A 16,374-nucleotide genomic window follows, 5' to 3' on the forward strand; every position below is an offset into this window, starting at 1 on the left:
CTCTAAATTTCTTTGACTTCTCCTCTGATACTCCAGTCTCTTGATTCTTAAAATTACAAAGTGTTTTACATCTTCGCAAATTTCGCAGATTCTTCGTTTAAAATCAAACCCAATCAACGAAATCATGCCACCCTTTGCGATTTATTTATTGATTCCACGCCTTCACACCTCATACGCCCAACCAACTAAGGCTGATATTATGGGAAAGACACTGAAAAGCACGTGACTGCAAACCCTAAAGAGACATTGGAACAAAACTCAGTAATCCCACTTTTGGAGGAAGAGAAAAGAGGAAATTGGGGCGCAAAATCCAACAAACGCCCAACAAACGCCCAACGCAAAACATCGTCAAGCATCAAACGAGTTAAGCTGGCAGCTTTGGCAAAAGACATTCCAACAGCAAAAGAAGGGGAGTTAGATTGTGAGATGATTCTTTCAGAAGAATGTTTTGGTGAATTATGTTTCCGCGGCATGTGCACGAAGGTGTATTCCTGGAGAGAAAAGTCTGCAAAGATTAAAAAAAAAGACAGTATAGGAGGTTCCCAGTATGTTGGTTACTTTAAAGGAAGAAATTGCAGTTGAAAAAGAATTTGATGGATTTCAGAAATTCACCAATTAGTTCCCGCCAAGATTTATTTTTTTGCGCGATCCGTGCCAAAAATTTAATTTTTTCCATACATTCTTCAAATTCGATTTTTCCAATACTACAGAAGCTTCGAAAGTAAGTAACGTCAAAAAATCGATGGTTTGGAGCCCAAAAACCTGGCTCTTAAACATTCAAAAAAGTTACTGCTTAAAAAAGGCCGTGACGAATGAAATTTTCCGTCTATGTAAATGATATGTTTTTTATTCAGTAGAAAATCTTTATCCTTTTTAAAATTTACTTATAACTAATGATATTTTAAACTATGAAAAAATACTTTCAAAGGCTATGACTTTGTTTCTCTAGTCTCTATGTTTTTGAGTTTCCAGCCTGTATTTTCCAAGAAAGAAAAGTCGTTCATTGGGCGGGGAAGACATATTGTCCAGAGGCGCTACGTATTGACCAACTTTTGAGAAACAGTTAATGTCCTTTGAGAAATTTCCAATTTTAGTGTCCAGGGATAAAATACTGGTGATCTAAAAAACAAACTGGGTACGATTTGTAGCACCATCTTTCTTGTACGCCTTAAGTATAGAGAATACCTCGAAATCTTTTTTCTACCTGAACTTATTCAAGTTTTCGGTCAATGACGTCATCAAAATGGCGGATTTTTCAAGGATTTTCCCAATTTTTTCGAGTTTGGTGCATTATGGGACATCTGACAGGACACATTCATGACGGCTAAATCAAGCTTCTCCTAAAAAGCCCAAAAATAGGTATGTTTATGAGGTGGAAGTACATGCAGTTTTGAAAAAATGGAAATGAGCCCCTTGCGACCGTTGAGGTGTTTGTCATGACATCGCACTGTGTAAAAGTTTTTTTAAAGCAAGAGTCTTTTTAGGCACTTTACACTTAAAGATGTCAAGTTAAAGATTGAATATCAGTTTCCAAGTGACGCGAGGACCTTGCAGGGTGTAATCTGATAACTTAGAATAATAAATAGTTTACTTTGTCAAAAATATCTTTATCTGTACCTATATCCAAAGACAAATTTTCCTCAATGATTATTGATTTATATAATCGTGTTTTCTTTTTGCAAAATCTTGCTGGGTGAGCGAATAAAAGCTAACTTGGAGCATCTTAGCGAATTTTAACTGATTCGTTTGACTTATAAATTTCGTCGTATGGAAGGATTGACTTTACAACTTGAGCCAGGATAAGAGTGGTCATAACCCACGAGAGACAAAAATTTAAGCATCTAAAAACACTTGCATGGTATTTTATGAAATTTTTATCACTTTTCGTTCGAATATTTACCCTTTTATAGCTGATTGAGCGTTTGTTGTGGCTGCGAGCTTTCTTTCAAATACGGCGATAAATCAAAAAAGCAAGAAAAAGAGAGTCACATTAATGATTTGAAGGTTGCTTTGAAACTTTGTCACTTTGTTAAGTTTTGAGGCCTATCAAACAGAAGTGATCATCATGGCGGAAGAGGAGGGTCGAGTGAAAGCAACCTTTCTAACCAAATATCTCATCTCAATCACGGCAGCTGGTGCTGCAGAAACAAGTTAGTAAGTTTTTTTTTCAAAAATTTAAATTCGTTTGTTTAGATTTATTACAGAGCACATAATAATATTTTGATTCAAGGTGTAGTACAGCATGGTTAACAATATATTCAGACAGAATTGGAAATAAGCAAAAAGTGGGAGGGTTCAAACTAATATTATACCCTTAAAATTTCCATATTATCATATAAGACCCGTATTACTGTATTACAGGCATTGTAAACGACTCAAGGTATATTTAAGGAGCTTTTCAAGTTTCTCCTATGTATTCTTCAAAAGTAATACCTCTTTGATTAGATGGGATATGACAAAACCTAAAGCATTAAGCGATGTTTGTAGCCCCTTGTGAACGTCCCTCTTATATCTTTTATATTTTTACTTGAAATACATCACAATGCTGTCTTGAACACACCCGTCACCTCGCAAACCCAGTACCCCCTATTATCCTCTGAAAAAGTCATCTTTGCATCAAACTATCTTTTAGCAACATATCCTCTCGACATCACTAAGACAAGACTTCAGGTACAAGGTGAACATGCTTCACGGTCAGCTTCGACCGAGACACGTGCCTATCGTGGAATGGTGGGGACTGCTATTGGTATAGGTAAGCATCTACTCTTTAAAAAGTATAATCAATCAATTCTTTTGCAATTTATATTCTGTCTAGATACGAGTCNGTTTTCGGGCTCCAAACATTCGATTTTTTGACGTCACTTTAAACTTTTGAAGACCTTGCAGTAAGGAAAAATCGAACTTGCGTCAAAACACTTGAACGGCTTCTATTATTCAAAAATCATCAAAGTGGAACTCACTAAGAAACGGGATAACAAATCTCGGTTTTTAGTTAGATACTCGCTAAAGAATTATGTGCTTATTTCAAAGTGTAAACTCCATTTTCCGTCTCATACAAAAAATATTGCTTCAACCACACTGTTTAATGAATTTTAGATGGTTTGGAAAATTTCGGAAATTTGGGATTTTTATAGAGATTTCTGAAAAGTGTCCGAGTGATTTAATCCTCCAAAAGTTACGTTATGGACATAAGCTAGTCAAACAGCTAGCCAGTTTGATTCGATTCAATTGAACTTACAGTTGACTCTCTCTAATTCGATCTTCAAGGGATCAATCGATTCTTCGATTTAGAGAAAGATGCGAACTATAGAGAGTAGTTTAACCACTTTTCTAGCTGAAAGGGCCAGCATTCTAGTTCGAATTACGTAAAAATTTGAACAATATTATATGTTCGAATTAGAGAGAGTTGACTGTGTCTTTATTTGAAACTATTTCCAGGACAATGTAGAGGAGCCCATCACACAACATGAATTAGATGATGGTTCGGGAAACCTTCTCACTGTTTACGATGCCTTCCTTAATATTCTTTACGTTGCTGCAAAGGTTTGTTTGTTTTATCCCTCATTAACCTTTCTTGAAAACATTTTCTCACGACTTTTCAAATTAAAGATCAAATTCGATAAATTTTATATTTAGACAGTCAGAGAATTGAGAAAATGATATTTGCTCATTCAGACATTTACACAAACCTCTTGTCTTCTTTATTCAGTGTCATAAATACGTCACTAATTTGGCTGTTCCATTTAATACCCATTCAAACAGGGGGTAGCTAGACGAACTTTTTCAAGCTAAAAGAATTCTTGAAATAGTGGGACAGCCATTTGGAAAATAGTAAATTTGCAAAAAGCCCCCCTCCCAAGGCACTAAGTGATATCGTACCAGAGGAACGAGGCTATATAAAAAGAAAAAAATATAGATTTAAAAGAAATTTCTTCCTTGGAAATCCCCCTGGAAATGTCCATTTTCCCCATGTAAGGATATAGAACCGAATAGTCCATTGGGCTTTTCCAGAAAAAAACCGTGTATCACCTGTTGAGGAGGTCCAACCTTTTGTGACCTACCCCTTGGAATTCCAGGCAATTTTAGGATCATATCTCTCTGGAATTCTGAATTTTTACAAATTTTCAATCATTAACCCCTTGGAATTCCATTTATTTTTGACGGATTTTCGTCTATCCTTATGAAATTCCACTGCATTTCAAACCTTACCCCCTTGGAACGGAAATGGACCTCCTCAACAGGGGGTATACGATTTTTTTCTGGAAAAGACCATTGTTAATAGACTTTTTAACTGACTTTTCCCAATCTCCAGGAAGGCGATAATAGCTTCAAGTGCTGCAGGAGCTGCTGGTCAATTCCTTGCTTCACCAACAGATCTGGTCAAAGTCACCATGCAATATGAAGGGAAACGTATCCTTGATGGTCATCAGAAACGGTAAGAATCTTTCCCTGTCTATCGATAACAATAGTGTGTATTGGACGATGAGAAGGATCTATGTATATATGGTGTTGCTTTTGTATATCTCTTAAAAATCTAGTTGCAAGAGTTGTTGTTTGTCGATGTTGTTAGTTGATGTTGTGTTGCTTCCATGGATAAACTAATGGACACAGTTACAATAGTGTGTATATATGATCTCCGTGTCTATACCTGAAAGGGTAAAATCTGCTCCAGAGGGAGAATTTAGCTCTTGACATAGAGAAAGCGAACTGAAATATATAGAGATAGAGAGGCTCTCATCATGACAGTGAATGTCTAACCCCAATCGGTTTACGTGTTTTCTCTATTAATCTCTACCTAGACTATGCTATAGTCTGAGACAAATCACTATCTAACAATTAAGCCCAAAGCTGAAGAAAATTCGCAAACGGGCTTTTTTGGCGAAAAGACTTTACAGCTGGTAGAGTTTGCCAGTTCTTCGAAACTCTCCCGCCGATTTTTTTCCGTATACCACCATAACACCATACCACCATAATCTTTCACCTTTACTATCACTGTAATGGACGATAACATCGTGTAATCTCTACCCATCAATTTTCATTTAATTTCAATAACTGTAAACCCTCGTGGGATACTGCGTTTGGATGAATTATGTAAAATTTGTTCCGTATTTTCCAGACACACTTTATTTATAGCTGTTACAAAAAGCAAATTCGCTTTGAGTCTTCCCTCTTTGTTGTGGAAACCATGCCAACGTTATTATGGTAAATTGCATGAGAGTGGTTTCCACATGGCTATGATGAGACACTTGATAATAATATCTCACTCCTGTGTTTTGGAAACTTTTAGGTATAAAGGAGCTACAGATGCGTTTCTGGTGTTATTAAAACAACGTGGTTTCATTGGTATGTGGAAAGGATGGCTACCAAACGTACAGCGAGGTGCTTTGGTTAACTTAGGAGGTGAGGATACTGGCACACAACGTTGTTTCAACGTTTATTTAACGTTCCCAACGTCCATATAACGTTAGATGAACGTTGAAACAACGTTGTGTGCCAGCTGGTTGAGGATGCTTAAATAGAGAGTTCTGGGTATTAAGTCGGGATATATATTAGCCGTTTCTTGAATTTTCAAGTTCTGGTGAGAGTGCCAAAATCAGCCTTTCCACTTTATTTCATTGGCTTTTTTTTCGGTTATCGAGGGTTTGGCTATCCAATTATCATGTAGATTTAAGGTATATTTACTCTTAGATTTCTTTTTGAAGTGAAAACTTGTTAATGACTTTTGACTTTGCTGCTGCTTTATAGAATCAGGGGGAACATTGAACTAGATGAAAAACAGGGAACGCGTTGCTGGAATTGGGACATATCTTTTTAGCAAAATTTTATAACAGCCATTACACGCTTTTTTATAAGAATGATGTAAATCCATTTCATCATGGATATTTTAAACTTTTTTGGGAAAATCATCCTAAAATATTCTTACAGCTTTCTTTCCGGTTAGGAAAGGTAACTAGGTTAGGATCCTATTTCAGACTAGATTCAACATTTAGTCCATACGTCTCAAGCATAAAATGCTGTAAAATGGAGTGAGCCTTACTTTGGGCTAATTGGCAATATAATAAAAAATGACATTCTTAGCAATTAGTAGCCAAATTCCATGATGGTGATATTCTTAGCATTATTCTTAAATTTTTGGCCATTTTCATCATGGACATTCTTATAAAGTGTATTCTTATAAAAAAAAACGTGTATCGAATTTGGACCAGGATAGAGGAAATTTTGACCCTATCTGATAAAGAAATGGAACCATGACCAGCGACACTGCCCCGTATCCTCCCACTGAAAGGTTAATTTCTGCACGAAAAACCCTTTGCATCATCGGTGACCCTCTTAGGGGGTATTTCTTCTCGAAAAAAATACAATGTCATATAAGAACTTTCTTTTCTCTTTATTACACAGATGTTGTAACATATGATAAATCGAAACGCTTCTTTATGCTACACTTCAATACAGGTGATAGTATACTGACCCATAGTTTAGCAAGGTAAATTGTAATTCTTTTTTCATATATGGTAGATTCACTATTTTAGCCAGGGGATGAAGTGTTGAATGAAGTGTTTTCTTATGGGTTTGTCCCAAGGGGTACTAACTTTGCGAGGGGACGGGTATGAGAGACAAAACTTTGGTGATTTTGGGATCCTTTGAGAGACTTTTTCCTAAATTTTGGTCAATTTTTTCCAAATTTTGGTTTGATTTTCACCAAATCTTGGTCAAAACTTTTGGAAATCGTGACCCTTTAAGAGAGAAATTTTTGATTTTCGTGATTTTGGGACCCTTTTGAGACTAACTTTTGAATTTGTACTCCTTTGAGAGACTTTTGAGGAATGAGAAAAGGTACCCTTATGGCTCGCACATACCCGGCACCCATTTTGCCTAAGCACCCCCTGGGGGTTTGTGTACTGATCTTTAACTACTTGACTGGATCGAGCTCTCAATATAAAAGGAAGCGTATTCTTTCTAGGGCTGACTAGCCACCATCTTGTTAATTCTGGTTAACAGTGCGATACGAATATTTTGAAATTCTGACGTTCGAAAATTCAAGGTGAATTAGAAAAGAAAACAGCATGGTGGTCTAGTCAATTTCAAAACTGTTGGAAGTTATACCTCGTTGGAAAGATAATTTCGAACCACTTGATTTAGAACTTCCTTTTCTTGAAATTGAAGATGCAAATGAAAAATCTTCTTTTTTCCTTCTAAATTTTCCATCTACATTTTCAAATTCTTAGGAATTCTAATAAAATTAAATTAAACCGCACAAAATTATCGTTCTACCGGAGCAGTTTTAAAATTATGGACCAGTAACTGTTTGGAGCGGACTCTAGTATACTGCACTTTAATAGACTACAGTATATTTTTGGCTTACATTTCATTTTTTGATAATTTTTTATGACGCCGAGTCCAATGAAGAAGGCTAGGAGCATTTGACAAGTTCACCATTTCGAAAGAAAACACTAAAATTCCAAATAACAAAGAAACTACTTGGAGTGTTGAAAAATATAATATCCTATTTTTGACTATCAAAAGCAACTAAAATCTTGCGGACTATTTTACAGTAAATAACATATTACCATATATTACCGGGCCATTTAATTGCACCATCCATTCTATAAAAAAAGCTTTAAGAGGACCCCGGGCTAGCACTTTAATAGCACTCTATTTTTGGGTATCTTGGAGATCTTTCTCTATAGATATATAGATGGATAGATATGCCCTCCGATGCATCAGAATGGGTACTAATCACGATATAGTAGGAATCACAGCGCAATCAGACTTTGCAACCCTGCAGATGTGAGCTGACGAGCCATGACGTATACTATGACACTCGAACTACACGGGAGAATGGATGTCCTCGCAGGTGTAGAACCGCCTAAGTGTCTCAGCACACCATAATGTCTGGAATATCTACCCATAATCTTGCATCAGAGTTATGGTACACAATTCCCCTCACATGGCATGGGTTGACCCGGGCGAAATCGCATTCACTTGCCATGTGAATCGTAGTGTCTCGGTGAGTATCGAACTCGGGCCTCCTGGACATAAGTCAAGCACGACAACCATTATACCACTACGCCTTTCTTTCTCTATACAACAGTGTATGTTCCGGATTTGTTGCCTCATTGTTCAGTACACCTGCTGACGTCATCAAAACAAGGATTATGAGCAACCCCGATGCTTATAAAGGGGTCGTTGATTGTTTTACTCAAGCTGTAAGTGAAGATACATGTTTTTTTATATGCATAACCTTTATAAGCATACAGAGACCTGAATTCGGTGAAAGGATAAGCATATCATTAGTATACCAGTGAGAGCTTGGTCATTGTTCTGGGTTATGTACTTGTGAAGGTTAATTTTTCTTTTCAATTTTAAATAAGCCATTTTTTTTTTTCAGAAAAGTAAACATATCGCAAGCTTGACTCTTGAAATATAGCTTAAGCATAACTGAGGCTGTTTTCCAAAAATTATGCTTATAAAAACTCCAAACGCACGGTCTTAGAAAAATATATCTGTGATAGGGCTCTAAATTCCATTCCCCTCAACTCTTTTTAGCTCACACATTGCCGAAATTCTCTCAAATTATGTTTAATGCAAAGTATTTCCTATTAACGCATTCACGCAGCTTTTTTGAAATTTTCACGTATATTCACGCAAGTGAAAAATACCATTCACGTATTCACGTGAAACGCTGGAATCACTCTCTATAGTTATAGCATAGACTCTTACTAGTAACGAGTTTTATGTATCCTGCGTTTTCTTAGCCAAACTCGGTATAAATTCATGTTAAATCATGACTGACTGAGGAAGACCAAAAGTCAGCAGGCTGTGTGTCAAACTGCAGGTTTTTCCCAATCGTTTCAGTCACTTCAAAGAGTAGGCACATGAACTCGCTTCCACTATGGTCTACCGTTGATCGAAACTTTTTTATCAAACTTAAACTTTTTTAGTCTTTTTCTATGTTTTAGGTCAGAAACGAAGGTTTTATGTCTCTGTATAAAGGCTTCATACCAACTTGGGCAAGATTGGTACGTGATTTTCATACATTAAGTCAATTTTTACAAATATCTACCCGGCTATTTATCGTTCTCAGTTCCCACACGGGAGACCAGAGTTCGATTCCCACTCTTGTACTGATTTTCCCTTGGCAAGTGAATGTACCTTCACCCGGGTCAACACAACCCATGTCTGCGGGGAATTAGGTACCGCACTATAAAACAATAATGTATGGAGAGATATGCCTAGCTCTGTAGGCTGTAAGAGGTTGCCAATACTTGTCAGGTTTGTCCATGCGAGGATGCACTGTAGTCTTCGTCCATGCAAGGATGTACTCCCGAACTTTGCTTAAGGTATGAGAAATTGAGGTTAGACTTACATCCTAAGGAATACCGTTTAGAATATTTTCGGGGTTTGATTTCCATTCGGTGCTGTGATTCACTTGTAAAAGTGAATGTACTTTTGCTCGGGTTAACCCAAACTATGTGAGGGGGGTTGGTGTATACAAGAGATTATATCTTGGGTAGTAAAGTTGCGAGAACTCTTTGTTGTGTTGTCAGAACACGGTCAACGGTGTCTGGCAGGCACTATATTGTCCCATTCTAGAATATAGGTAATTATCTCGGGATAGGGCAAATACCGTCGACAAGATCACCCCCTTCAATTTGATCACGTACGTACCCCATTCTACTAAATCGTTGTCATATTATTTGAAAAAAATATCTGAATTTTCAACAAAGTTGTAGTGCTGTAACTTAATTACGAAGGAGCCTAGGGATTCCAAAATGTAAGAACATACCCCACCCTCCCAAATCGAAATATCCAATAAAATAAAATTTCCATTTAGAAATTTGCATCCTCGTCTTCTCGTCGGGACTTTCAAATTCTCAAAAATGACAACATACCCCGAAATCCAAATAAATTTTTATCAAGGTTGTAGTAGATAAACCACCACATTCTAGAACATATTTTTTGGTACTTCTAATTTAACCGAATTATTTAACGTATATTATGATCGATGTTTTTCTTATTTCAGGCACCTTGGATCGTCATTTTTTGGCTGAGTAATGAACAAATTCGAAAAGGCATTGGTGTGGAAGGATTTTAATCAATCCTGAGAGAATGCAAAAGCCCAGGAGATACTAGGGTTGGCGGATGAAGGTTATGTGCGGACAGGACCTCCAAAAACTGACTCTTAGAGAGACCAAATTTTTAGTGAGAAAGTGCCTATTAGCCTATTAGAGACACTTTTTTACAATTCTTCTCTCGATCGTGAATTTTCCAACCCTTATCGTTGAAATTGCTTGGTAGGCCTTTCAAATTTATTTTTCAGCTTCAGTTTAGATCTATTTTATGAAATTATAGTTTGTAAATTTTTAGACGTTTGATAAGTATTTTGATTAGAATAATACATGCAAAGTAATAGTTTCTTTGCCTATCATTTTATAAACCAATGATTTACATTTCTAGTTAAGGTATTTGCAGTACTAGGTTGTCGAAGCAATAATATTTGATATATTTTGGACCCTTCAGAAGAGTTTTCTTAAATTTACTTAAACTTTAAGTATTCTGACTTTTCAAAGTAGAATAAAGGCTCCCAAATTTGGAATAAATTTGGAATAAAATGTTCTCTGTACTATACAAGGGTCCAATTAAGCGGCTGTAATTCTTTCAGAAGATAACGTTATTGTATATTTATGTACTATAGATTGCTACAGAGAGCTGTCTAGTTGTTCAGCATTTCCAGCCCTCTATGGATCCGAAGCCAAGGGACGGTGCCCGAAAAAGTTACTAAAATAAGGCTCTTAAAATTAGACCCTTGCGGTGATCTTCTTCTAAGAGAGTTGTATTATGTTGACATTATTAAACAAACCTCTAAACTATTGAACATGAGGACGAAAGGGTGATCGATTTAGTGAAATTCCTAAAGCTTTTTATTTTTACATGAGGTTTACCGTTTCATATCAGACACGAATTTCGTATCAGGACGGTGTCTCCTTATGGCTATATTGTGCTGAATTTTCCTCTTTTTGATCAATCTTGCTCCACATCCATGTCAATTCAATGTGAAAAAGCTTGTAAATTAAAATTGATGAGTAAGCAAACGATATCACTCTTATTTAAAAACAAAACCTTTAACAGTATAGTGCTCACATCGTAGATGTAATGGACCCACATAAAACGTGATGCTCCCCAACGGATATACACAGCATTGTTTCAACGTTCATCTAACTTTATTTGGACCGACGTCATGAACCTTAAGAGGATGTCAAAACAAAGAACTGTCAATCTTGATAAATCCAGCTGTGGCCATTGTTTTGCCATGCCTCCGAACTTTGAACATGATATCAAAACACACAGTATGGGATGGTTTGAAACCATGACCTTTTAAGAGTGCTAATAACATCAACGTTTATATATTTTCAAAAACAACACAAGTTTAAAGAATTTCTAAATATTTACAAAACCTATAAAAAGAATGATGGCCTTTGCCAAAAATGCATGTGATTACAAAAAAAGCAAGATATTTAAATATTTTAAAATCGATATCTGGAAAAAGTATGCGCCTGAATTTACCTAAATGTAATGTAGGGACGTCATTAAATTCTTCTGTTCATAAGAGCACTCTTCATTCACACCAATGAAAATCATACTAAAGTCTATTCACGAAAATAAAAGTTATAGCACTTTTCTACAAGATCTTTATTTTTTTCTTCTTTATTTTCATCTTCGTTTTTAGAACATTTTTAAAGACTTTTTTATTTCAAATTGTTCCACTCACAATTATCTCTCTAACGATACCAAATTTATAAAGATTGAAGAATTCCTTAGAAAGTTATATGTACATGAAAAAAGAGTGCACACTTATCGTGAACAGACTTTAATAACTTCTAACACATTTAGAATCGGATCGGAATCTTTTGCTCACAGCTAAAGTACAGTGTGGCTGTACACGCTTTGTATAAATAGTAGAAGAATAGGCCCCATTCTCTATCAAAACAAAAAAATAATGGAACACATTTAAGAAATTCCGTCTTTCAGTTCTTAAATCTAAATCAGGCCTAACTGAGAAAACCATAAGGAATTACTAAAAAAAAACAACAAATAAAAATAGCAATGAGTATTACATATAACTACATTATACAAAAAGGTGGTAAAATCGTTCCGAAAGTAAATAACTTTCAAAATTGTATTGAACACCCCTGTCTCACAGCCCCGGTAGTACTTTTTTCCTCAGTCGGGATAAAAATTCCTATTGAAATCCCAATGAAGATAGAAATTCTATTTCCAATATTAAAAAATCTAGTGGGAATGGTTTTAAAGTGCAATTTCTAAATATTGAATTTCGCGTAGGGATGAAAAAAGTCAATTTTCAAGTGTCTTTGACACAGGGTGTTCTTGATGTAAATTTTACAATGTTTTTTAAAAAAATTATTCGATGCAAGAGCAATCACTTTCTTCAAAAAATTTGATTTGGAATTTAGCTTGTTTTCCCATAGGCATACCACGCTTACCAGATCTGACACCGTTGTTTCCAGAAGTTGTAAAATAACGTTTCTTCAACGTTGCAATGGAGAACCTCTTGCTGATGCGTCTTTTCCTGGTACTGACAAAGCATTTTGATTCCGTGATTCCGACAACCAATGCACATTTTTTTGATTTTGATTGCCTATCCGATTCTCTGTCGACACCAGTAATCTGATCACACGTCAAATCAAAATCATCGTCATTCATTTTATCCGGTACCTTGAAATAGATAGTCAGGATAATATTGTCACCACTAACTTCAGTAACAGTATAAGTGAAAAGATTTTTCACTTTTTCATATTCTTTATGCTTTTTGTTGATTGCTTTCACTAAATACAATTCAATTTGTTTCCACAATTTCCACAACAATGATTTTTGATCCTTCCTGATTTTCTTTTTGTTGAATTGTGTTTTGTGTTGGACCCATTTGGTAGTTTCCCATTCGGGTGGACTTGGTAAACAAGCTTCAATTGTTGACTTCGTCACCCTTTTATATTTAATTATTGGACTCAGTAGTGTCGGTTCCGTTTCGGCAACTATCCAAACGTCATCACTGTTTGGCGATTGGTCGGCGGCCGACACATAGGTAGCACTGCAAAAGCAGAAAACCAGAAGACAAAGATTCCTCATCTTTGCATTAGCCTATTAGAAATAAGAAAGTTAAGTTTTTAAGGTGACCGGACGTTTCCCCGACAGATTTTTCCCCGACGAACGTTTTCCCGGCCAGACATTTCCCCGATGGACTTTTCCCCGAACGGACGTTTCCCCGACTATGACCGTCGGGGAAATGTCCGTCGGGGAAACGTCCATTAATCGTTTCTAACGTTACAAGAACGATGAAGAAACACTCTTTCTTACACCATGTGAAAACCACTCTGAAAGGGAGCTGTAATGTTTGCAATGCCCTGGTTTCCACACAAAATGACCCAGAAAAAAGTTTACAACTTTATGAGAGCAACTTCATAAGAACATTGCCAAAACGCTAAAAACAAAGAAAAATATATTTCTAGTTTTGTTGTAGGAGCAGTGAGGTTGCAGGGGCTTCCTAATTCTGCCATATCGTTATTTTCTTTCCAAATTTCCGTCATACTAAAAATGAAAGCCGAAATTTGAACCACAGAAATTTTCTTTGAAATTGGAGTTTTTCCGATATTCCAGACAATGTAAAGCTTCTGTCCCCGACAGTGGACCTGAATTCCGCAATTCTATTAAAACTTTCCTTTGAGTTAAAAGGGCAGAACCGTGAAAGCCCTCTCAAAAATGGGTCTTAAAAAGGCTAAAACAATTAATAATAGATAATGAATAATTAAAAAAAACTATTGAGTTCAGAATGTAAGAATTGAAGTAAGTATTAAGCAGTAAATGCTATTCTAATAAATATAGGAACAAGATACGAACAATTCTAGCTGGTTGGTTCTCATCTCAACAACAAAGAGTATACCACGCCTCGTTATGAGTTTTAGCTTAAAGATTACTACAAGCGATATTTTTGTTTACGATAAATTTATCATCAGACCACTTTGAGAAAAATTCCATTTTCAAGGGGCCTCGAAAAACCGCATTTAACGTCAAACTTACCAAAATAACATAACAAGTACTTAGACCCTGTTCACACGTTACTGTTCCATTTCACTCCGATATGCGTTTCGTTAACTGGTTCTGGAACGTCTCGGAGCAAGAAAATGGAGCAGTTCCGTTCCGATGAAAAAAGTTGAGCAAAACCGTTTCGATCTGTTTTGCTTTGTAACGTCTTCTTTTTTTGACGTTTCAAATTTTGACGTTCACACTTGTTTCGGAACCGTTTTGTTTCGGAACCGTTTTGTTTCGGAACCATTTTGTTTCGGAACCGTTTCGTTTCAAAACGGAACGGAACGGACCCGTAACGTCTGAAAATGGTCTTAACCTAAGCTTCTTCAAAACTCACACAAATTATTTAAGGTAGTTATGATCAAGAATAACTTTTAAGTTTGCAACGCGAAAAAAAACACAGCCATACCGTAATTTCTTGAGAACTAGCGAAACAGATCAAATTTTTGAAAATTCATGAAAAACCCACCTTATGGTTATTGAGGTTTCTTTAATATATTCCCCGGCTAATTGCGATGGGCACCAGACGGGTCACTGAGACAGGCTGCATATTTATCTTATATCATCGGTAGTCTTATTTTTTATCCCTTTTTAGAAACAGAATTAGATGTTTTTTAAATGATCTTAAAGTGCTATATTAACTTCTTGTTCAAGAAAAAGCCTTGAAATCAGCATTTCCTGGAAAAATTCTGAAGACTCCTGAGACTGAGATTGTTTTGTTTGATTAAGTTTCTGCCAATACTAAACCGCGTGTTTCAATTATAAAATCGTCCTGAATATCATAGCAGTCAAGTGGTAAATTATCGAAAAAGGTGGGAGAAGGTAGCCCCAGGGTAGCATAATTTTCACCGCATAATTTTCAAAACCAGCATATACAACAACCAAAATAGTCGATTGCAGAATTAATGGAGAAAAAATATTAACCGAATCCTTACCTGAAGAATTTCCAATTTTTGTATTTTTTTGGTTGATCAATTCAGCACACACCTCTCTCTACTGATCCAATTAAAATCTAATTTTGAATAAAAGCAAGTATCATAAAACCTTTTGGTTTTATAAGCCAAAGATTTTTCTAGAGGTCTGGTACTTAAAAACAACACGCTACTCTCCAGTAGTGTAACTTGATAGGTTTTAAATTGAAAACTAAATGTGTGTTTTATAAATTATGCAAATTTTTGGACGTGTTGTGATTTGAATATTTATTGACGCCTTTTTTCACGCATCAAAATTTTGATTCAGCATTCAGAATACTTTTTACCATTCATGAAAAAAATTATTTTTTGGAAAACTCTCAGGTGGAGCTTCAGAACGAATCAAATAAATGCTGATAGAATAAACTGGACACTCCATTATGGAGCTTATTACAGAATAATGCTTGACTATACTACACCCAAAAAGGTCCAAACTAATATTCAACTATTAATATTGTATTACCTTTTGGCATCCTATTGGATATTGGCGATATTATAAAATCTTAAGATTAAAGAGTTAAAGAGAACTTTCTTTTCCAAATATGGCAATTTAGGCTCTCCACCTTCAAGAGCTTTATGAATGTGTCTTCTTTTTTATGACTGGTTATTGACGCATGGCACATAGTACAATGCTTCATCAAATATTCACTTGAAATTTGCATAGTTCTCTGAGTAGGAGTGTAGCATTTTATTAAAGGTACTCACTTTTCAACACCTTGACACTCTATGGGGGAGGCTTTTTACCGATGCTCTTGATAAAGTATTCAACCCAAAGAATGTTTTGACGTCAAAATCGTTAACAAGCATTCAAGGTTGTTATGGCCGAGCTTCAACCATTTGAAATCGATCATTTTTTTTACCCCAAGCCATCTCTGAGTCATCAGCAGTTTTCAGTCTCAAATTTCGCACAATTTTTCGGGTCAAGCTAGAGTTTTTACAAGTTCTTTGATGACTCTGTTGGTCGTTAAATGTTGAGACAAACGATTTTATTACTTTTTCTAAAGAACGCGTCATCCCAATTGTTTAAAAATAACCAATCAGTTAAACATCTTGTAAAAACTCCAGCTCATCCCAATTTTTCAGAGGAATATGTCATATTTTGCTCAGAAAAGTTTAACAAAGTGTTAATCTTATTAAAATATACTAGCCGTATGCGCAGCGTCGCACGCTGCGTGTCCCAATCCAGTGAATCACTAAACATCTAAAAAATTCTAACGGAAGAAAGATAACCGCCGATTGATGATTTGATTTTGATTTTAGGAAATAAAGGAGAAAAAAGATAACATTGCATTGCAATTTT

At 35.9% G+C, this 16,374-nt stretch overlaps 1 protein-coding gene and 1 long non-coding RNA gene across 2 annotated transcripts; one reads left to right on the forward strand and one right to left on the reverse strand.

Moving 5' to 3' along the window:
* Window positions 1-3,954: 3,954 nt before the first annotated feature.
* Window positions 3,955-10,438, forward strand: LOC136819902 (mitochondrial uncoupling protein 4-like). Its single transcript, XM_067076148.1, has 7 exons — window positions 3,955-3,971; window positions 4,313-4,435; window positions 5,288-5,400; window positions 6,400-6,484; window positions 8,093-8,207; window positions 8,961-9,020; window positions 10,025-10,438. Exons 1-7 carry the CDS (start codon window positions 3,955-3,957, stop codon window positions 10,094-10,096), a joined length of 585 nt encoding a protein of 194 aa, XP_066932249.1. The 3' UTR covers window positions 10,097-10,438.
* A 945-nt stretch (window positions 10,439-11,383) lies between these two features.
* LOC136820079 (uncharacterized) lies at window positions 11,384-15,119 on the reverse strand. The gene is made up of 2 exons (XR_010848525.1): window positions 15,039-15,119; window positions 11,384-13,158 (listed from the first exon to the last, which is right to left on the reverse strand). It is a non-coding gene; the product is annotated as an uncharacterized lncRNA (long non-coding RNA).
* Window positions 15,120-16,374: the final 1,255 nt, after the last annotated feature.

This window comes from Clytia hemisphaerica, unplaced genomic scaffold (assembly GCF_902728285.1).
Source record: "Clytia hemisphaerica strain Z4C2 unplaced genomic scaffold, Clytia hemisphaerica genome assembly, whole genome shotgun sequence".
NCBI classification, from domain to species: Eukaryota; Metazoa; Cnidaria; class Hydrozoa; order Leptothecata; family Clytiidae; genus Clytia; species Clytia hemisphaerica.

What these genes read in the sequence shown, in the direction of transcription:
- LOC136819902 (XM_067076148.1), top strand. An exon ending in TGCTTTGGTTAACTTAGGAG is followed by an intron (nt 5,401 to 6,399) that starts GTGAGGATACTG and finishes TTTATTACACAG; the next exon opens with ATGTTGTAACATATGATAAA. An exon ending in TACCAACTTGGGCAAGATTG is followed by an intron (nt 9,021 to 10,024) that starts GTACGTGATTTT and finishes TTCTTATTTCAG; the next exon opens with GCACCTTGGATCGTCATTTT.